This window comes from Brassica oleracea, chromosome C5 (assembly GCF_000695525.1).
Source record: "Brassica oleracea var. oleracea cultivar TO1000 chromosome C5, BOL, whole genome shotgun sequence".
Lineage (NCBI taxonomy): Eukaryota > Viridiplantae > Streptophyta > Magnoliopsida > Brassicales > Brassicaceae > Brassica > Brassica oleracea.
Window position 1 is genome coordinate 43356727 of NC_027752.1, and position 22157 is coordinate 43378883.

The following is a 22157-nucleotide window of genomic DNA, read 5'->3' on the forward strand; positions in this document are numbered from 1 at the left end:
TATAAACACCAGATTTTTTTTTTCTTTTTGCTAGTTCATGATAGAAAACGATATGTTTATGAAAAGTACAGTACTTACATCCTAAAAAATAACCGTTATATCTATGATGCAATATGATCCATTGAAAATAAGACAGGCTTAAAAATGAAGACAGACCCAAACAAATATATTTTATGCTTTTCTAAAATAAAATTCTGTAATGTTTCATGCTCAAATGGAGAAATCCAATGAAACACGCAAACTAAATTATTTTACAATATAAAAAGATGATCCTGTTGACATTAATCGTATTTAAATAACATATAGCTACGTTGATTTTTTCAAAAGCATATTATATATACTATTTAAATATGATATAAAAATAATAAATGTTCGCTACAAAATATTAGTGTTCTTTCTTTTTGAATTATATCATTTTTACCGGAAGCGGGAAGTTTACCAAGAGCGCTTCAAAGTTTTGGTGTTTCTCCATTGCCGGCGATGCGTTGCATTTGCTTCAAACCATGGCGTCGTTCGCCATCTCCCTCGGTTAAATCCACCGTCGTCGACGAACTTGGTAATTTCTCTTTATGCGTTGCTGAAGAACACTATGATCGAAAACCTAACCTTAACCAAGAGCCCTTGGCCTTAACCAAGAGCCCTTGGCCTAGTGGTAAAGGAACTCCAGCTAGAGTGTCCGCCCTGGGTTCGAGTCGCCTTGGCTACTTTCCCGCTTATAACCGTGCGTGCCCGGATGGAAGGCTTCGTGGGTATTAGTCTGGGCTTACCGCCTGGGATCCCCATGCACGGATATAAAAAAAAAAAACCTAACCTTAGTCGTTTTCTCATGCAGATAATAGTAACAAAGACCGCGAGGGAAGCTCTTGTCCGAGATTCCGGGAATTCACTTTGGAAGAGTTGAATGTCGCTACTGACGGATTCTCCGCCGACAACATCGTGTCGGAACACAACGAGAAGGTTCCTAACATCGTCTACGAAGGGACGCTTGACGATGGAAAAAAGATTGCCGTAAAGCGGTTTCAGAAGCTGTCATGGCCTGACGCCTCCGAGTTCGTCGTGCGTCCTTATTTACTGTTTGATTAATTCTTTATCACTTCTGTTTCGATGGTCCTCTATTTATCCGGTGCTTGCTCATTTTATTTGACTTTATTTGTTGCAAGGTAGGATCTAAGATATTGGGGCAATAAAAAATATTATTTTCATGATTTGAGGGCTATGTAAAAGACCTCCAAAATTTTTTGGGGGCCAAGACAATGTTTCATAGGGCTATGCCCGGCTCTGATTGGTTGAGATGTTTTGAATGTGGCGATGTTCAAGGTTCTGTTCTGTTGCTCATGGAAACTTTCTTGAATATGGCTTTGTGTTTTTTTTTCAGGAAGAAGCACAAGAAGTGGGAAAGTGTAGGAGTGAGGATATGGTCAGTTTGATAGGGTGTTGCTCAGAGGGTCAAGAGAGGCTTCTCGTTGCTGATTACATGCCCAATGGAACACTTGCAAAGCATCTATTCCACTGTAAGAGAGAGTCAACTTCTTTTATTAATTACAGTTCTTGATCTCCTTTGGCATTAAGTTTACCATCAGAGTTTGGTTTGTGTCTAAGAAAGTTGTTTGACTGTAAAATGTATTTTTGCAGGGGAGAAACGACCAATGAAATGGAAAATGAGGTTGAAGGTTGCGTTACATACAGCGAAAGCCTTGGAGTATTGTAATGATATGGGACTGGATTTGTACCATGATCTCAACACCTACAGAATATTGTTCGATAAGGTTAAGAAATTTTTTTTTATCTCTCTGGGTTTGATAACTGTAACCGTCTTCATAATTATTCACCTTTCAAGTTGTGGGACAGGTTGGTAACCCTAGGCTGTCATGTTTCGGTCTCATGAAGTGTATCAGAGAGGGGAAGAGCTACAGTACAAACTTGGTATTTGCTCCTCCTGAATATTTGCGTCTAGGTACTCTGGTACCGGAGAGTAGCATATTCAGCTTTGGGACCTTGTTACTGGATCTTATGAGTGGCAAACATATTCCACCAAATCATGTAACTCTCTCCTGACACAGTAGACAATTAATATCTATGTTGGTCCCTCAAGGTGTCAATCTTTAAAAGTGAAACCCAACCGAAAGTTTCTCCTTTGAGATACTTTTGGTTTGATTTTCCGTAATTTTGAGATACATACAATTAAATACTAATATATATATATATGTATATATTTTGAGAATCTTGTGTCGAGAACTCTCCATTGGGGCTGCTCTGAGGCATCATATATGTAACTTGAGCAGTTTCTTATCTATGTCACTCCAGGCACTTGATCTCTTCCGTGGCAAAAACTACTTGGTGCTAATGGATTCTGCTCTAGACGGTCAGTTCTCTGATGAAGACAGGGCAGAACTAATCCACCTTGCATCCCGCTGTTTTCGGCGTGAACCAGACGAGAGACCAAGCATAAAGTTTCTTATGTCTGCTCTTTCAAGACTTGAGAAACGAGCTGAGTTATGGCCAAAACTCAAAGAAGAAAACATCCCTGTAAGTCATGAGGCCACATTAATTCTTCCAAGGTTGATAAGCTTTTTTTTTCATTCATGGGGCTTAATAATGACAGGATCCATCATACACTAAACCTGCAACAAATCAGCCATTGCGCTTGACCCCTCTTGGAGAAGCATGCTCAAGAGTGGATCTAAGTGGCATACACGAACTTCTCGAGAAACTTGGATATGGAGAGGACGATGTGTCAGTCACAAATGAGGTATATACATGTTTGTGAGAAACATAAACTCTTAGATACCACTCAATACCTCATTCTGAGGATGTCAATGCAGTTCTCATTCCAAATGTGGACGGGTGATCTGCAAGAGAATACTGATTACAAAAAGCATGGAGATGCTGCATTTCGTGCTAAGGATTTTGAGACTGCTATTGAATTCTACACAGAGGTATCATATACTCCACCCGTTTCAGTTTAATTGGAGTAAAATTTTTGTTTTAAAATAAATGTCGTTTTAAAAAAAAATTAATGCAAAATTTATTAACAGTATTCTCCAGTTTATTTTTTAATTGGTTAAAATATGGTTAGATGTATAGGTAATGATGTTTTTATTTTGTTAATATGCAAAAATAAATGTTTTCTTAATCTGTATGTATAAACTTAAAACAACAATTAAAATGAAACTGAGTGAGTATGAATCAACAAGAAACCTTCTTTCTCCCACACTAAAATATATAATATTTGTAAAGATTGAAATTCTATTATGAACAGTTCATGAGCGGAGCACCAGTGGTATCACCAACAGTATTAATCAGACGGTGTCTATGTTACCTAATGAGCGATATGTTCAGTGAGGCTCTAAGCGAGGCGATGCAAGCTCAGGTTGTGTCGCCAGAGTGTTCAACCGCTCTCTACTTACAAGCGGCTTGTCTCTTAAAGCTTGGGATGGAAGCAAAAGCTAAAGAAGCACTACAACAGGGCTCTGCTCTCGAAGCTGTTTAGAGTTACAACGACAACAAAACCAAGAATTGTACAGCTTCTTCTTCCTCTCCACACGTATTTAGAGATGTCAATACACGCAAAGCATATATAATTGTTTGCTTCTTTACCTATGTTTGAGAGAATCTTGATGTTACCTTCAAATTTGTGTGCTAAAACCTGGTCTTAAATGGATTATGGATTTTTTTTTCTTTCTCCTTGGTGAAACAACCATCATGATATGGTAAACGCAGACGCCATACAAGTCACATAGAAGTTGAAAAGACTCGATTTCGTAACTATCAAACCTATTTCTACGCAATTACATCATAACTTCGATTACAAGTAAACCTCAAACTCTCTGGGATCAAGAGATGAAACAATACAAATAAAGAAATCTGAAGAAGAAAAATCTCAGTTGCTCTTTATCCGTTCGTTAACTTTTATGTCGTGTGGACATTGGTTATGCTCTTTCCTTCTTCAGATCCAAGATAATGATCTTGATGTCCTCTTGAGCCATGAGACCTTAACCGACGAGTTGTTCTTCCATCGACCTCACACTGCTGCTTTCTCTAAACCTATTCTCAACTAAGCGACGCTGCTTATATCCGTTGCTATAGCAGCAAGTTCATAACTCGGAAACGTTGGTGGGTCTAAGTAGTCCACAAACTCTGGACCCAACAATGAGTTTTCTGAAATTTTCCGTTGTTGCTGCATTGCAGAGGAACAAACCGTTCGTTGTAAGCTCCTTCAAGCAATCTTAGCATTGCTGCGTCTTGTTTACATGATTGGAACTTATTTTGGTCTTGTATATATGTAGATAGGAAGACCTTTCCATGTGACTGTAAGCATTAGAAGAACTGAGCTGCGCTAAGGGGCGGAAAAGGAGGATCATTGTTGCCTTCTGGCCTAGAGATGCCTTCTCCGTTTGTTTTGTCTGGGCACTGTTATTCATACATCTTCATGGAAGTTGCCATATGACGATACAAGCGGAGTAGTTACATAGCCACCATCACCCGACGATAAGTTATTAGAGACAAAGTTTTCCACATCGGTAGTTGGAAGGAATACTAAATAATATATAAGATCGGTCAATCCACTTCTTACCAACTGGTTTTTGGTTGGAAGCCTATCTAACTTAACATGGTATCAGAACCTCGATCCAAACAAAAAAAATCGTTCTGTCAAATACAAAATCTTCCAGGACTAAGTTTCTCGTCCCTATATTTGTCGTCAGATTGTGGTTCTTGATATAAGCATTATCTGTTCTTCCTAGGAGGAGCTTAGAGATTACAGCCCATTTGTTTCCGTGGATGCCATGTGCTGTGGTGATAACCTGATTCTCATCTTTATAAACCCAAAAAAAACAAAAATACAAACGAGAGCTTGGTAAGTGTTACTGATGAAATGCCAACTGAACCAGAGAATAAAGTTGACACTAATATAAGGCCAAACTTGCATATAATCAACTAATGCACACACCCTTGGAAATTGGAAGCCAGTACCACGCAACGCCATATACAACGAAAACGAAAACACTAGATTTCTCAATTCACCACGTCTCCAGAGTCCATATGCTTCTTCTGTCTCACCTAGCTACCAGACTTAACGAGTTAACTGTAAAGCGGTAAATGGTTTCGTTGGGGTCGTTAATTTACTCTCTTTTTTTTTTGAACACAAACTTACTTTCATTCATAATCAACTTTCTCCACTACAACTACAAGAGGGAATTATTCATCCTCTTTTGCAATAAACATAAACACAAACATGTAAATAAACCAAATAAGATAGGTTTTCAAGGGAAGATGACAGCGAATTCGAGACAATGCTCGAATACGTCGGGAAAGCTTTCACGTCGTACAGCTGGAGAATAGTCACATTAAGTGACATTGGCGTCCAAACCCCATCTACAGAGAACTACCAAGGTAATCTCGCTTGTATCTTCTGGTCCCGTAGAGACCGCTCCGCAAGATGACAAAACGATGAAGAAACTGAAACAAACGCTCGGCAGCAAGTCCGAGGAAGCACCTCTTGCCATAGGAAGAGTGCATGGTGGTAAAGGTTTCTCCTCATAAGAGGAGGATGATCGAATTAGAACAATACCCGGTGAACTCACTGAACTCTCTGAAAAACTAACCCGAACCCAGGCACCATAGGAAGTTGGATTACAAATTCTTCTGAAACAATTGGGTCTTGGCAGATTGCTTCTTGGGCTGACAGAAGACATCCCATACCTGGGCCAGGCCCAAACTAAAGGGGACAGTGAAGTGTTAAGCAAAATCAGCACGAGATTAGAATCGACATGTTCATCGGCGCCGTACAAGTGGTCACCGGAAGATCTTCGTCGGAGCGGAATGGTACCACCGTCGAAGAGACACCACAGTGGGAAAAAGAGCACCACTTTAGAAGGTGGGGAGGTTGAAGCGTCACCGAAAGGACTCGGATCTGAACTCGTGGTGTTTATGGATCTGTTGCCGGTTAGATGAGGAGCAGCTGAGCACAGTGGCCTATGGGACTCAAATCTCCTCAGAGACGAAGAGATAAGGTGTGTTGGTTGAAAACGAAGCTCCATTCACGGTTGAAAGATTTGGACCAAGTCGACAGCTTGGCTTGACAGACGACAGCCAGATGGAGGTACGACGGGATCTGAACCCGAAGACCATAGCAGAGCGGCGGCGAGAGAATCCTCTCGACTCATTGCTGGAAGAAGGACCACCCGGAGTGGAAGGACCGAGAGAAGCACAATGAAGAGTCGAAGCTCTCGTCTCCATCGTAGCATCCGTCGAGATCTACTTCCTCCGACAATCCACAGAAAGCGAACTGGTAACAAGCAAAGCGAGCAGTGAAACAGGAAACAGAGGATCGTTTTGAGGACTAGCACCGTCGAGGAAGCCCTGGGCCGGCGAGAAAACGCGTCGCCGGCGCCGGAGCACATGGTTCGTGGAGGCGCCTTGGAGATCGTGCCTGGGAGAGTTATTAGGGCGAACTGGTTTAACCCGTTAATTTACTCTTTAGCCCTCCAAATGTACATTTACCTTGTTACCATTTGTTTATACTCTTTGGTAAATCAGTTAAAACGGCTATGGCGGGAAATTTCACTGGCAGGGACTACGTCGTTTAATTGGGCCTATTCAGGCCTTTTATTAACAGAATCTCGGTCTCCTCCAAACATTGCATTGTATTGAAGAAAAAACACTGTTTAATGGTTGATGAAAAAGAACTTTGATCTCTACCCTAGTTCCAAAAAAAAAAAGATCTCTACCCTAGAATGTGGTTTGGTATAAATCTTTGAAAAATTCTTTAAACTGATCCATTGTATGCTTATGCTAAAATTTAAAAAAAAAATCACTCATCTTCCATTCTTTTCCATCAAAATAAAATTTGAGAAGTGTACAATTTGAGATTATAGGAAAATATAACCGGTATTTGTTTATTTTCCTTTATTTTTATATAACGTTCCAAGAGGAAAGTGATGTTCGGTGTGAGATTATTACTTTCGTCGAGCATTCTCTTGACCAACTAAAAGTCTAAAACCGAAAATTCATTAGAAAAAAAGAAATCAAGATATTGCGGTTTGATCTGTTTACGAAAGAATTTGATTTGTGGGTCATTTACAAAAAAAAAAAGATTGCTTTGTAAACTTATAAGTCAATGATAATCCATCCATCCACGTACGAAATGAGATGGCGAGAGGTAATAAAGAACAATGCGTGAAGTCTACAAGAAACAGTCAGATTACTATGACAGAGAGCGACTTTTGCCTGATAACTATGGGTTTATCAAAATATGGTAAGAACTGCCTTATACAACGTACACGACATTTGCGATATATTAACCAAGAATTCAGTTGAAAAAAATATTGAAACTGTCACTCCAATGAGCAACCCATAATGACATCGTAAAAGAATGATTAACTGGAACAACTAGATCAAGTGGGGACATAAGTCGCATGCACTATTATACATATATCCAGGGGCGGATCTAGAAATATATTTTATATGGGGCACAAATATATAATTTAATTAAAATAATTAGCCAGTTTTATGGTATTATTATAAATTATTATATTTTTACAGTAAATATTTTAACTAATTAAATATTAATTATTTTCCAAAAAAAAATTTACAAAAGTTAGAACGCTTATCTTTAAAATATATATATATATATATTAAGTTTTTAATGCATTTTATATGAGTTAATAATAGTAAATTATAAACTCTTAGAAAATATATTAAATCACTGAATAGTTAATCAAATAAAATAATATATTTATTATCGGATTTAATGCTTTTAATATGTATAAAGCAGAAAATATTTATCTTCTAGAAATAGAAAAAGTACAAAATAAGTAATTGGAAATTCAAAATTGATATTTACAGTGCAAAGCTGAACATATTAGACATGTATAACAAATTTAATAAAATTTAAGAGAACAAGAAATGAGAAGAATTAAATATGAAATCAGACCTTTGACAAAGAAAGAGTAATTTCACACGCTAAATTTGACAACAACAAAATAAACAAGATAAAAGATGGATGATAATTTGGTCAAACGTGAAGTGTGTGGCACCATTAACCTCATTTATGATTTAACCAAATAAGCTTGATTCACATACTCAAAATTATGTTACAAACAAAAATTTATAAAGTTAGTATGGGGCACGTGCCCCACTTCTATACAAGTAGATCCGCCTCTGATCATAGTAAAAGTAAATGGTTATGTTATACATATATGATGTTGACGAGAAAAATATTAGAGTACTCAAAACATTATACGGAATGCAGATATGATCTACGCAAAATATACAACACGTTCTTGAAGGTATTGTCAAGTTGACGAAGAGGCTTCCAAGTTTCAACTTGATGGAAACATGGACCTTGTTTATGCAGTTTATGCACGTACCACAATTCTTCATTTTGATAAAAAAAAATATTAAAAAGTAAGATCATAATAAAATAATGATTTTACGAAATTGATCGATAGTTCATACCATTTCAGGATATATATACAACTGTTATACAGTTCTTACTTTTTAATTAAAAAAATTATGGATCGAAACCCATAATTTTTTGGGACTAGAAACAATAATGGGTTTTTAAGTTCTCTTCTCGCACATGCTGAAACTCGAAGCTAACATATTCTTTTCTTGTCAATGGTTCATTCGACTGGAATAAAGCCAGTACAAAGACATGGCAACTTGGCAACGAAGAGTTTAGACAATAAGTAAAACTTAAACAATAACGACATCAGTAGATGCCACAAGAAACCAATCCAACAGGGCATCTCAGGGGAGGAAAAAATGAGTGTCTTCTTAGACATCAGTAAAAAGGAGAATCCAATACTTCACAATCCAGTCATGATAAATTTACTGAGATTTCAACTTAAAACCAATTGGTTGTAAGTGGAGTGGCCCAAGTCTCCTATATATTACTTAAGTCCTTTTCATATTTCCGATGTGGGATCTTATCTCCAACACCCTCCCTGAGATGATGGTGCGTATAAACATTAATCTCGCAGAATCCATCATACCCCCTTCGATACAATGCTTTATTTTTCTAACAATTTCGAAGGAATTGAGCCTTCTTTGGGTCATCGTGGGATGATCGGACCACTGTCTGAGCCGGATTAATGAGTCATAGTGTTGGACCGGCTCTGATACCATGATAAATTTATTGGGTTTCCAACTTAAAACCAATTGGCTGTAAGTGGAGTGGCTCAAATCTCTTATATATTACTTAAGTCTCTTTTATATTTCCGATGTGAGATTTTATTTCCAACAAATCAACTTAGGAGACATCCTCCCGCTGCTTCCGAGCTCAATAAGAATCTGAGCCAACTATGAACTGCGAGCAACATAAGATTGATAATGGCAGTTTCTAGTCACACTTGAAGCAAACTCATGAGCTGACATGGTCACCTCTACCGGAACAATCACCAATTGGCAGCAGCCGATAGTTTACACCATTTCAAAATACAACTGTTATGTAATTCTTAATTTTAATTTAGAAAATTCTGGGTCCAAACACATAATCTCTTTAGACTAGGGACAATATTCGATTTTTAAATCTTTTTTTCGCTGGCTGCTGAAGCTCGAACCTACCACATATACCCTTAGGATAAAAAGAGAACTGTCATATAATTTGAGACAAAGTCAATTGGCCTGTGTCTAGAGAGTGGGTTGCATGTATTGATATTGCATTTAAATATCATCTTAAGCAGATTGCGGATTCGTTAATGATTCCTTAATTTTGTGAAATGCAATCAACTTTGGTAATCATGTGATTTTTGGATATCGTTTAACTACTTACGCTATAAAATCTGAAACCAATAACAACGAGAAGAAAAGGATGGCAATTTTTTTTTTTTTCGTTTCTGTTTTATCATTAAGTATTTTTAAAATTGCTATTTTTTATTAAAAAAACATCGATACTTCTTGTGATATATACAGTGAAACCTCTATAAATTAATAATGTTGGACTACACCAAAACTATAATTTTTTTATTAATTTATAGAGATATTAATTTATCGATATACTAATTGAAACAAAAACTCAATTTGAAACTATAAAATTATATTATTTTATAGAGATTCTTAGTGTATATTAATTTATAGAGTATTAATTTAAAGAGGTTATACTGTATATTGCAAATGCATATTTCAAATTAATCAGAGATATGTCGCTAAAATTATGGTTGATACTTAGGTATCAAATTAGATATATAGGTAGCTATATATTATGGACTTGTAATATAATTATATTGATTTCAATAGAATGTAAGATTGTTTGTCTTGAGAAGCAAGAGTTTGGATGACTTTTGTTATTCTTTATAAATATATAATAAACCGACTAGTCAGCTGTTAGAAATGTAGACAACAACGTCCCTACTAACAGATTGAAAAAACCGGAAAACACATGCACACACGTAGACAAATATGTATACAGATATACATCAAGCCATCTTTAAAGTTAAAAAAAAAAAAATTCAAGCAATCTTTAAACTCATTGGTAGAATCAATAATAACTTTTATCGCTAACTTTTTTTTTGGTAAGAGTAGGTAATCCGCGATCGAGGTCAATCGACTAGTTTCACGAAACCCACGGCACTCTATGTATTCGTGCCATTTAAGATAGTCCGGATGACTAACAGAGATCGAACCAGAATTTCGCCGTATTAGGTTTTTATTTTACTCAAGCGCCACTGAACCACCACCACTAGTTTGTATCACTAATTTTACTTACGAGTTTTTTAGCTATATATTATTAGTAAAAAAGATTATGGTATTTCTGTATAAAAAGTATATTTTTCAAAGTTCATTCCCATTAACATAACGTGTTTTGCCTATTCGGTCGTTACCACTTGCGCTCTATAAATTGACCAAGCTTAATTTCGTCTTTGCTTCAAAATCTCCATAACACATTTCTCGTTCTTTGTAGCTCGCTTCATCTCATCTTTCTGTCTCTAGAGATGGAGGGCGTTAGGGTTTCTCTTGTTTGCGCTCTTCTTCTTTTTGTAGTCTCTTCAATAGCTTCTGCAGCCATTGTCGAACACACCTTCAACGTAACCATACATTCTTCCTCCTCTTCTAATATATATAAATATAGATTTTGCATGCATCTTATTAGAACTTTTATATATGTGAAAATCTGATTCATGTTTTTTACCATATCTTGTGATTTTACTTATATTAAAGGTGAATCGTAGCATGTGAAATATGAGTTTGTATTACCAACTAGTGACCAAGTGATAGCTAACGACGTGAGAGATACTTGGGTTTTGACAGGTACAAAACTTAACCATCTCTCGGCTGTGCAAACGGCAAGTGATAACGGTTGTTAATGGAAGCCTGCCTGGACCAACGGTACGCGTCAAGGAGGGTGACTCGCTCGTTATACACGTCATTAACAATTCCCCTCACAACATCACAATTCATTGGTATTCATTCACTTAAGTTCTTTTATTTTATTTTTGACAAAATCATTGGTATTCACTTAATTAATAGATACTATATAAACTTCGTATTATATTAGCTATTACTTAAATTATGCGTGATTTCGTATTGGTTTTCTGACTTTACTAGACGCTAGCCTTCATATTTCCTCAATTAGCTGTTTCCCTTTTTCCCATATAATACACTCTATATAATCTATTGTCTTTGACGTTATAGAAAATATAGAGACTTAGGGAGAAGACATTTGATTTTATTGGTTTTCCTTATGGACTTTAAAGTTATGAAATCACAATTAACCAACTAAAATTTTATATTATTTTTGTTCAGTGATTACGATTTCAATTTTGGTTTAGGGCTAAGAAACAAGAAGAACTAGACACTAACAAAACATGCATACCCACAAAATAATGATTTTCAACCAACCTGTTTCTCTATCTTAGATTTTATTTATTTGTATATCCAACTAAGTTAAAACAAATTAAATTTGAATTAAAATTTGGTTTAGTTTGTTAGCTAATTTAGAAAATGTTAATCAGCCTAATTCAGTTTCGTGAAACATGATTATTTCAATTTGGAAATAGTTTCAAATAAAATAAACTTTTAGGTGTTTCTTTACTCTCCTTTTCCATTTCCATTTCCATTTCCATATAATCTTAGAAACTAAGAAAATAAAACACTATATAAATCCAAATAAAATCAAACAAACTTGGGTTGCATTGGTTAATTAGGTTATCATAATACCAAAAAATAATACCAAAACAAAGTTTACCATCCATATTTTTTTCCTGTCGTCTAATTGACCATCAATACTTAAACTTCAAATCCTGGCATACTAATTAATTAATATATCATAGTGTTTGAATATGAATAGACTGTATGTCGTAATATTTTTGCATACACGCAGGCACGGGATATTCCATAGACTGACGGTTTGGGCGGATGGACCGAGCATGATAACGCAATGCCCAATCCAGCCAGCTGGTCATCGCTACGCTTACAGGTTCAACATCACAGGCCAAGAAGGTACCTTGTGGTGGCACGCACATTCGTCTTTCTTACGCGCCACCGTCTACGGTGCTATCATCATCCGCCCTAAATCCGGTCACTCTTACCCGTTTCCCAAACCCCACAAAGAAGTTCCCATCATATTCGGTATGTCTCAACTAAATAATTTGTTTTTATTTAATTGCTATCAAAATACATATTCAAATAGTTAAACCAAACTTTAGTAGTTCAGCTGGTGAATAATGCGAAAGGATGTTGGTCGTGTTTCGACTTGTATTTTAAAGTACTTAGCCAAAAGTCTTCTATAATTTTTTTTTTCTTTTTTTTTTTATAATTTTAATTATTAGTATTATTAATATTAAGTTCAAATTGTAATATTAAACAGGTGAATGGTGGAACACCGACGTAGTCGCGTTAGAAGAGGCTGCTATCGCCACCGGAGTTCCTCCAAACAATTCCGACGCCTATACGATCAATGGCCTGCCAGGAAACCTATATCCATGTTCCAAAGACAGTAAGTATTACCAAATTAATCACTATCTAAGGAGAAACATTTTTTGGTATTCACTTGATTGAAAGAATAACCGAATGACAAGTTATAGCACGGATAGATTCAATTTTTTTTTTTTTTTTTTTTTAATTTCATGTCATTTTGGAAGGGTCCTTTTTCTTATTTTACATGTTATTGGTGATGGAATGCTAGAAATTATAAAGTATATGCACTAGAAGTAATCATATTAGCCAGTGGAGGTTTAAATAAGCTGAGTGTGATATTGACTACATGCATAAGGGTCCTTTTTCTTATTTTACATGTTATTGGTGATGGAATGCTAGAAATTATAAAGTATATGCACTAGAAGTAATCATATTAGCCAGTGGAGGTTTAAATAAGCTGAGTGTGATATTGACTACATGCATGTTCTGTCACAATTTTTTTCGTACCTCTGGTGAAATAACGGGACAATTTATTACATGTTATTAACATGATTACAATGCTATAATAATTATTTTTAAAGCATAGTGAACGCTAACATGAAAATGCATACTAATCTAGTAATCTTCTCGCTAATTACATAGTACCCGGATGCGTTTTTTTAAACCTTTGTATGCGTAGAATTACGCAATAAACATAAAAAACAAGTTGGTTTCACAAATTCCATACCACTGTCTAATATTATGACATTCTTATCTAATATAATATGGTTATGTAGTGAAAGAAAAATTTATTGCCGGTTACTAATCAAATTTTATCTAATGATCATTTGCAATCTAACCATTTATTTTTCTAAAATGACAAAAAAAAAAACAGGAATGTTTAACCTAGACGTGGTAAAAGGAAAGTTATATTTACTCCGCATCATAAACGCGGCAATGAACATGCAACTGTTTTTCAAGATAGCCAATCACAAGCTGACAGTTGTCGCAGCCGACGCAGTCTACACCAAACCTTACCTCACCGACGTCATCGTCATCGCACCGGGTCAAACCGTTGACGCGCTGCTCCACGCCGATCAGTCTATCGGTTCATCCTACTACATGGCGGCTCATCCTTACGCCAGCACACCCCTCGTGCCGTTCCCCAACACAACCACCAGAGGCGTCATCCACTACATCGGCGGCGCGTCGAAAACACGCAGAACAAAGCGCGTGTTGATGCCGAAGCTGCCTTCTTTCTTCGACACGCCAACTGCTCACAGGTTCTACTCTAATCTGACAAGCTTGGTCGGTGGACCACACTGGGTCCCAGTGCCTCACCACGTAGACGAGGAGATGCTCGTAACCATCGGGCTCGGGCTAGAGGCTTGCGCTAAATGTCCGAATTCGAAATTCGCTGCTTCGATGAACAACCACTCATTCGTCTTACCCAAAAAGCTATCCATCTTGGAAGCGGTTTTCCACGGCGTGGACGGCATTTTCACGCCTGATTTTCCAAACCAGCCTCCGGTTAAGTTCGATTACACTGACCCGAACATAACCCAGACAAGCCCGGGACTCTTGTTCGTTCACAAATCAACGAGCGCGAAGGTATTGAAATTCAATACAACGGTGGATTTGGTGCTGCAGAACCACGCGCTTCTCGCGGCTGAGAATCACCCCATGCATCTCCATGGGTTTAACTTCCACGTGTTGGCTCAAGGGTTCGGTAATTATGACCCGACCCGTGATCGGAGCAAGTACAATCTCGTCAACCCCCAGTTCCGTAATACCTTGGCTGTGCCTGTTGGTGGGTGGGCCGTGACCCGTTTCAGAGCTGATAACCCAGGTAAACTCTCTATCCAACTCTTTGTACCAAAATTTAATTTGAACCGGACTCCTGTTTATAATAAATAAAGTTTCACTCGAGTTGACTACTCTAGTAGTCTAGTTGAATACTCCTATGTTATATGATACATGTTATGTTGATACATCATGCATGAAGCTAAGGTTTGGAAACATTGTTCAGGTGCGTGGATTATGCATTGTCATATCGATGTTCACTTGCCATTTGGATTAGGGATGGTGTTTGTGGTTGAGAACGGACCAACGAAGTCGACCAGCTTGCCACCGCCACCTCCTGATCTTCCGAGATGTTAAACAATATAAATAGCTTTCTTGAAAACAGTAATAAAAATATTACTCAGGGCAAGGGAAATAAAGTTTGGCTCAAGCTAACTGGGATTTGTTTTATTTGTTTGATTTGATTGATCACATTTGTTTTGATGTCATGTAGTCGATAATAAATGTTGAATTTGTAGTCCATTCAAATGTTGTGTATGTGGGTAAATTGTATATAAATTTTATTGTTCTACTACTATTATCAATTTCTCAACTTTTGGTTTAGGTACCTGATAGTCTGATACCTCACAAGTCACAAGGAACGTAATTTAGCCTGGTTTAGTTTGAAATGAACACTTGGCTCCGTAATTTAACTCCGGTTTAGTTTCATACCGGTATTGGGATTTACCGGTTCTCGGTTCCAAATTTTGGAAGAAGCCCAATACTATCGAAATAAACAAGAGCCGTCAGATAAGCATCGCAAATACGAACCGTTAGAGTTGGGCCCTAAAGGCCCAATATCATCAAAGTAAATAAGAGCCGTCAGATCAGCAAGTAAGCAAAAACTAAGAACCGTTAGATTCAGATCACTAAGAAGAAGCCCTAGATTCATTTTATCCTCTACCCATTTCGTATAGTATAAAAACACTGAAACCAAAACCCTAGTTCCTTTCTGTTATCTCCATCACTCTTCTGCAGACAAAGAGAAAACTCGAGTCTCATCACGTGAGCAACAATGGTGAAGGCAACAAAGGCAGAGAAGAAGATCGCTTACGACGCGAAGCTATGCCAGCTCATCGACGAGTTCACCCAGATTCTTGTCGTTGCCGCCGACAACGTTGGATCGACTCAGCTCCAGAACATCAGGAAGGGTCTTCGTGGTGACTCGGTGGTGCTCATGGGGAAGAACACTATGATGAAGCGTTCCGTTAAGATTCACGCCGAGAACACCGGAAACACTGCAATCCTCAATCTGATGCCCCTTCTTCAGGTAAATTCACGCTTTGAGATTTTCTCTTAGCTGGCAAAAGTTTAGACTTTTATTGAAAGTTTAGATTCTTATTGAAAGCTTAGATTTTTATTTAAAGTTTTGATTTTTTTATTAAAAGTTTTGATTTTTATTGAAAGTTTTGATTTTTATTTGAATGGTTATGTGTTTTGTGTATAGGGAAATGTTGGTTTGATCTTCACCAAGGGTGACCTCAAGGAAGTGAGTGAGGAAGTTGCCAAGTACAAGGTTTGTTAGTTTCATATATAGCTGTTAGCTGCTCTGTTCTTATTACATCAAATTGGATTGAGATTAAACTCTCTCTTTTATGTCTGTCTTTGTAATATGAACAGGTTGGTGCTCCTGCTCGTGTGGGTTTGGTTGCACCTATTGATGTGGTTGTCCAGCCTGGTAACACTGGTCTCGATCCATCTCAGACATCTTTCTTCCAGGTTTGTTTTAATCATGTTTTGTAATAGTATCTTCCCTTGTTGAAGTTTATTAGCTGATAAATGTGTTTTTTTGGGTTTTTGTAGGTTCTTAACATCCCAACTAAGATTAACAAGGGTACAGTCGAAATCATCACCCCTGTTGAGCTCATCAAGCAAGGGGACAAGGTCGGTTCGTCCGAAGCTGCCCTTCTAGCCAAGCTTGGTATCAGGCCGTTCTCCTACGGTCTTGTTGTCCAGTCGGTTTATGACAATGGCTCAGTCTTCAGCCCTGAGGTTCTTGATCTTACGGAAGATGACCTTGTCCAAAAGTTTGCCGCTGGTATCTCCATGGTCACTTCCTTGGCCCTAGCCATCTCTTTCCCTACCCTTGCTGCTGCTCCGCATATGTTCATCAACGCCTACAAGAATGCATTGGCTATCTCAGTTGCTACTGAGTACACTTTCCCACAGGCAGAGAAGGTCAAAGAGTTCTTGAAGGTTAGTCAATCAAATTAAGTAACTTGTCAAAAAAAAAATAAGTTTGATTTGTTTGGCTTAATTGTTTGTGTGTTGGATGTTAATGCAGGATCCTAGCAAGTTTGCTGTTGCTGTAGCGGCTGTGTCTGCTGATGCAGGTGGTGGTGCTTCAGCTGGAGCTGCCAAGGTGGAGGAGAAGAAGGAAGTGGTTGAGGAATCAGATGAAGAAGACTACGGTGGTTTTGACATGTTCGGTGATGAATAGAGATCACTATCAAGTCTGCCAAGTTCACCTTTTTGTCTTTGCTATAAGTGCTGCTTCGTTTGTAGTATGATCTTTACATTTTTCTTGATTTTGGCCACTTGCTATTGTCTTTCTAGTTTGAATACGTTTCGAACTTCGAGTTGTTTTGATCATTTCTTTATTAGTCTCCGCTCTTTAATTTCTCAAGTGTTATATCACTGTTTATATAGCGAAGATAGAGACATAAAAACATCATACTTACAGACAATGAAACCAGATTAATATAATCCATAATCTAATAATCTTTATAACTTTGTAAGTTTTTTGGTTAGACTAATCATCAATTGACCGACCTAATAAGTTCTTATATGCGTGCACGGCACATCAGAAAATGAAATTAAAATCACAATATTACTCGGCAATGAGTCGATGACTACGAGAGGATGAGAGAGACGTTTCCTTCAGGGTTAAGAAAAGGAAGAAGATTGTTATTTAATCTTTCTTCCGTAGATTGTTATTTAATCTTTCTTCCGTAGATTGTTTTATTCACATAAACCAACCAGACAGAAAAAAAAAACAGCAAGACAAAGATGTTCAAACCTATGAGTTTCGACAATGAAGTTGAACTTTTTGGAGATTCGAAGCTGATCAACGAAGGCTCTTCGATTCAGCTGACAAACTCTGTGAGTGGAAGCGAGGGAAGAGTCGTTTACAAGGAACCCATCAATCTTAGCAACTCGTTATCTTTCTCGAGTTACTTCTCGTTTTCCATGCCTAATGAGACCGATGACGTCATGGCTTTTGTAATGGTTCCAACTAGTTTGGATCTTGATCTCTTCGGTAAGAAAGACAACAGTTCATCTGCCTTAGGGTTTCTGTTTGAGCATGCAAAGAACGAGACGGTTGTGGCTTTTGAGTTTGATATTTCCAATAGAGGAAACCGTGCGAGAATCTTGTTAGGTAAACCTGAATCTTCTGAAGTTAGAAACCTTTCGTTTGAGGGTGACTTGTTGATGATGGAGAATGGAGGGACGTTGAGCTGTATGATTGATTATGAGGCGAGTTTGAAGAGAATGATGGTTCGGTTCAGAAAACTAGGCACGAGGAAGATGTTGGATCCGTTCTTTGATTTCTCTGTAGACTTGGGGGAGCTATGGAACCGTGGTGAGTTCATGGTGGGTTTAAGCTCTACGAATGGGAACTCTTCCGAGGCACATGTTCTCCATTCATGGAACTTTGACATAAGGCATCCAACGCCGGTGTGTCTTCCTCCTCCTATGTGGATGCATCCTCAGCCGAGTGAACCTTTTGAAGGATGAAACTTTCATATGCGGGGAAGAGGGTCCAGAGGGAAGTGCGAGTATGTAGAGAGTGCTTGGTGCATTTTGGGTGCAGTATGTTGAGCATTAGGGAGTAATATGCTATGATTAATGAAGTGAGGAATGTGCTATGAGCATTAGGGAGTAATATGCTATGATTAATGAAGTGAGGAATGTGCTATGAGCATTAGGGAGTAATATGCTATGATTAATGAAGTGAGGAATGTGCTATGATTAATGAAGAGCGAAAGTAGTGAAGAGTTTTGTGTTGTTTAAGAAGCTTGTCTTGTGTTTGTGGTGTGAATGTAGAGTCTTCTTCTGCTTTTTCTTGTGTTGTCTTTCTATCAAGTGTTACTTATGTTTCTGGTTTCATATGTAAAATAGCTATGAGAAGAAGCCATAAGCTTATTGATACCGTGAAGTTTACTTTGTTGTTGATGTTTTTCTTGATCCCACTTGGATTATGTTTTATGCATTTAACACCCTTTTGGAACCAACGAAAGTGGCCCAAGTTATTATGTGAGTTCACATATAAACCTCAATAAAGAGGAAAGTAGAAATTATAGTAGCATATAAAGTGTTCTTAGAAGTCAGCGCTCTAACCCATTTTTAACTGATCCTCCTTGCCTAATCAATAGATTACAAATGTTTTAACAACTGTGTTTGCAACATGTAATGTTAATAACTACACTAAACCAGTGTTGGTAACTCAAAGCAATCACCCGGAGGAGATGCCTAAGTATAATATAACGCAGAGACCTGAGAGACTCTTTATGCTGCTCTTTACTTCCTCAAGCTCACTTTCATCTTGTGTTGATGACTTCTTGATTCCACAAACTGAAATCAAACTTCTTGCTCGCGTAAAAACATGGATTAAGTTCAGCTAGAGGAGAAGTTCAGCCGATGAATCGTCCGTTTGAATCCCAAGGCCGAGTTTCAAAAGACTTGCCAATGATGCTTCGTTTGTCACTCACAGTTCCACCATCTGTTTGGTACTCTGGAAAGTAATCAATGAATGTTTTTGTGCCCAACTCATCCACTCCATTGAACAGGAACTCTCTCAGCAACGCCTGGTTTTGTTCAAAAATCATTTATTAATGGGGACAACAAGTGAAACAATAATGGAATCAATCATCATTACCTTTGCCTTTGCTTCACCAAGTAGTTTCCTAAGAAGACCGTGTCCAGGATCCTGCCAACACCATTCAATATTCAATATTCACTGTAACAACAATACATATCGATTACAAAGGTAACTAACTCGTCACCTTTTGTGCTCGCCATGTCAGGTATTTGTGCTGTGCTTCACGGTTGGCTCTCACCTGAGATGGCTCCATCCCCTCTTTCACTTGAATTGTCATCTCAAGCCATGCCTGTAGTGTAAGAGTAATGATAGATCCACTCACGTTTTACTGTTGAACCTTAGCTTTTGGCCAGCAGCACACAGATTCGACTCGAGGAGTATACCTGATAGTATTCGAGGAAGGCAGAGAACAAAGCCTGATGTTTATCTTGGCTAGAGGAAAACCTGGTCCACATCACCAAAGGGGAAAAAAACTTAATGGATTCACCAGTCAGTTTACCTCCCCATGGGAAAATCTGCAACAAAACCTTAGATCAGTCTATCTATATGATGCAGTTGAGTAATCACATTTTCTTGTAGCTCACCTCATCATATTTGTGATATATGGACATAATGTTTTTGTAATACTTGTCTTGGTAATCAGTCTGGTCAGTTAACTGAAGCAAAGGATTCAGGTCCCTGCAGAGGAGCACACAGTCAAGCTTTTGGAGAACAAAGACCTGATGACTCCAGTATAATTAAAGAAGAAGAAGATAACTTACAAGACCACTATGTTCATGTTGGCAGATGTGAAGAAGTTAGCACAGAATATGGGGGTATCATACTCTGGCTTCATGAAACCAGTAAAGTCAAAAACCTGCACACCATATCCAAGTGAGAATACAGAATAATCATAAATCATTCAGTGGTAAAGAATGAAGTGTATATAGAGCAACACTTTCTAAACCTTGTTGAACTTCATATTCAATAGAGATACTGCGGTAAATAATACCTGCATGGTCTCGTTTTCGATGGTCATGCTCCGCAAGAGCCTAATCTTTGGAGATTTGAAAGCAAGCATTTGAAGTTGGGTTTTCCCATCAAGCCCTGTCATGCTACTATACCTTTCCTGAAACAATCTGATGATCAGAAGCAGCCCTTTAACAGTCAAATTTGTGTGTGTGTGTGTGTGTTAAAAAAATACAATGCATAGATTCAATAGTTATACTTACATGTGTTGCCACTTCTAAAAATACTTGGATCAAGACTGTCTTAACCAGAATGTTTTTGATACAGATAAAAAGACAGCCAAGGATGTTCGTCAACACTTTATATACTTGCCTTGTTTGTCCAAATAACAACTCAACTCAATTTACCATCATTCATAGTATTTCCAGAAGGCAAGCAAAAAAAAACAATGAGAGAGTTAATCCTCCCTACACTAACACTACCTGGAGAGGTGAAGGTTCGAGAACGGTCCTCTTCCTGGTTTCTTCCAGAGCAGACTCTGCGAATTCCTTATACGAAACAGAAGAGACTCTGAATGAGAATCTTTGAGTTCTACTTCTCAACGTGATATTGGTGTTCTTAGAGCTTGTCGAGATAAGTAGATGAGGTTTTGCTGCCTCGAAGCACGTCCCATATGAAGATCCAAACTCCATTGATAAAAGCTAAGTTGAACACTCACCACACAGAAAAATTTAGTGTAATGTCTCCGTCCTCCATCCCTTTCGCTCAACTCACAAGATATTTTGAAGTTTAGCTGCCTGCTGAAAAAGAAGAAGAAGGAGAAGAAGTGGATAGGGATCTGAGCAAAAACATTAGTTTTGATATTTCATTTAATTTAAAAATGAATATTAGGGTCGGGCCAAGGTTTGGGCTTTAGCCTACTTGACATGTAGTGCTGACGACAATCCTTTGGAAAGTCTGTACAAGACACTAACTCTTCCTTTGCAAGAAAAAACGTAGAATGTTTTGAAGCTGGGAAAGGTTTTGTGAGTCTTGTCTTCACTTTCCTTGCTGTTTGTTTCCTTGGAGTTTGTGCTGGGAACCTCTGGTGGTAACATGACTGATCAGAGATGTACTAAAAACGTGTTTAGAAACTTCAAAGTAAAAGGTCTTGCTGTCCAAGTCAACGCTTCCATGGTACGTATGATGAATGAAGATGATGTCAAAATTATCAAATCTAAAAAGATACTCCTCTGTTTCCATATATAAGAGTTTTGAAAGTTTTTGTTTGTTTAACAATGTAAGTTGTTTTCAAAGTCCAATGCAAAAAGTAACATGATAAAATAATATTTAAATAAAAAGTTTAGGGAAAATTGTCAAATATGACTCACAACTTGATTTCAAACACAAAGGTTAACTCAAACTTGAATCAAATGCAAAAGTAACCTAAAAGACTATTGAAATTACAACCAACCCTTTGTGAACAAACAAAAAAAAACCGAATTTTTTTTACGTTTCTAACCCCCGTAAGTCGTGTAAGTCGTCTGGACTAGTTTTACTTAGAAATAATTTAAAAATTTTGTAAAAAATATTTTGATAAGTGAAAAATTGAAATCATGTAATTAACATATGTTTTAAGAGATATAAATTAAGATATAACAAAAGTTGATTGTTTTCAACTTAGATGAGTGAAAGTAGTGAGTCATGATATTCTTTGGTTTAGGTTTTG

The 22157-nt window shown here is 37.5% G+C and overlaps 5 protein-coding genes and 1 pseudogene across 7 annotated transcripts; 4 read left to right on the forward strand and 2 right to left on the reverse strand.

Moving 5' to 3' along the window:
• Nucleotides 1–480: 480 nt before the first annotated feature.
• Nucleotides 481–3606, forward strand: LOC106293678 (probable serine/threonine-protein kinase At5g41260). The gene is made up of 9 exons (XM_013729342.1): nucleotides 481–556; nucleotides 833–1056; nucleotides 1376–1511; nucleotides 1633–1766; nucleotides 1849–2040; nucleotides 2305–2526; nucleotides 2603–2749; nucleotides 2823–2936; nucleotides 3260–3606. Exons 1-9 carry the CDS (start codon nucleotides 481–483, stop codon nucleotides 3488–3490), a joined length of 1476 nt encoding a protein of 491 aa, XP_013584796.1. The 3' UTR covers nucleotides 3491–3606.
• Nucleotides 3607–3909: 303 nt separating this feature from the next.
• On the reverse strand, nucleotides 3910–5517 carry LOC106292389 (annotated as a pseudogene).
• A 5341-nt stretch (nucleotides 5518–10858) lies between these two features.
• Nucleotides 10859–15209, forward strand: LOC106292852 (laccase-7). Its single transcript, XM_013728519.1, has 6 exons — nucleotides 10859–11027; nucleotides 11251–11402; nucleotides 12323–12570; nucleotides 12809–12937; nucleotides 13733–14686; nucleotides 14867–15209. Exons 1-6 carry the CDS (start codon nucleotides 10935–10937, stop codon nucleotides 14995–14997), a joined length of 1707 nt encoding a protein of 568 aa, XP_013583973.1. The 5' UTR covers nucleotides 10859–10934; the 3' UTR covers nucleotides 14998–15209.
• A 406-nt stretch (nucleotides 15210–15615) lies between these two features.
• Nucleotides 15616–17300, forward strand: LOC106296172 (60S acidic ribosomal protein P0-2-like). Its single transcript, XM_013732247.1, has 5 exons — nucleotides 15616–15949; nucleotides 16127–16195; nucleotides 16300–16398; nucleotides 16483–16875; nucleotides 16964–17300. Exons 1-5 carry the CDS (start codon nucleotides 15695–15697, stop codon nucleotides 17117–17119), a joined length of 972 nt encoding a protein of 323 aa, XP_013587701.1. The 5' UTR covers nucleotides 15616–15694; the 3' UTR covers nucleotides 17120–17300.
• A 238-nt stretch (nucleotides 17301–17538) lies between these two features.
• LOC106295901 (L-type lectin-domain containing receptor kinase VIII.2-like) lies at nucleotides 17539–18867 on the forward strand. Its single transcript, XM_013731912.1, has one exon. The coding sequence runs from the start codon at nucleotides 17689–17691 to the stop codon at nucleotides 18415–18417; it is 729 nt and encodes a 242-aa protein (XP_013587366.1). The 5' UTR covers nucleotides 17539–17688; the 3' UTR covers nucleotides 18418–18867.
• A 149-nt stretch (nucleotides 18868–19016) lies between these two features.
• LOC106295900 (phytochromobilin:ferredoxin oxidoreductase, chloroplastic) lies at nucleotides 19017–21271 on the reverse strand. Of its 3 annotated transcripts, none has more exons than XM_013731909.1 (8): nucleotides 20932–21271; nucleotides 20493–20609; nucleotides 20263–20357; nucleotides 20086–20179; nucleotides 19885–20016; nucleotides 19686–19790; nucleotides 19559–19609; nucleotides 19017–19487 (listed from the first exon to the last, which is right to left on the reverse strand). In XM_013731909.1, exons 1-8 carry the CDS (start codon nucleotides 21139–21141, stop codon nucleotides 19314–19316), a joined length of 978 nt encoding a protein of 325 aa, XP_013587363.1. In that variant the 5' UTR covers nucleotides 21142–21271; the 3' UTR covers nucleotides 19017–19313. The 3 variants fall into 3 exon arrangements, with proteins under 3 accessions (XP_013587363.1, XP_013587364.1, XP_013587365.1); XM_013731910.1 differs by having other exon boundaries at nucleotides 19278–19487; nucleotides 20493–20619; nucleotides 20713–21271; XM_013731911.1 differs by having other exon boundaries at nucleotides 19278–19487; nucleotides 20493–20619; nucleotides 20932–21030.
• Between the last annotated feature and the right edge of the window lie 886 nt (nucleotides 21272–22157).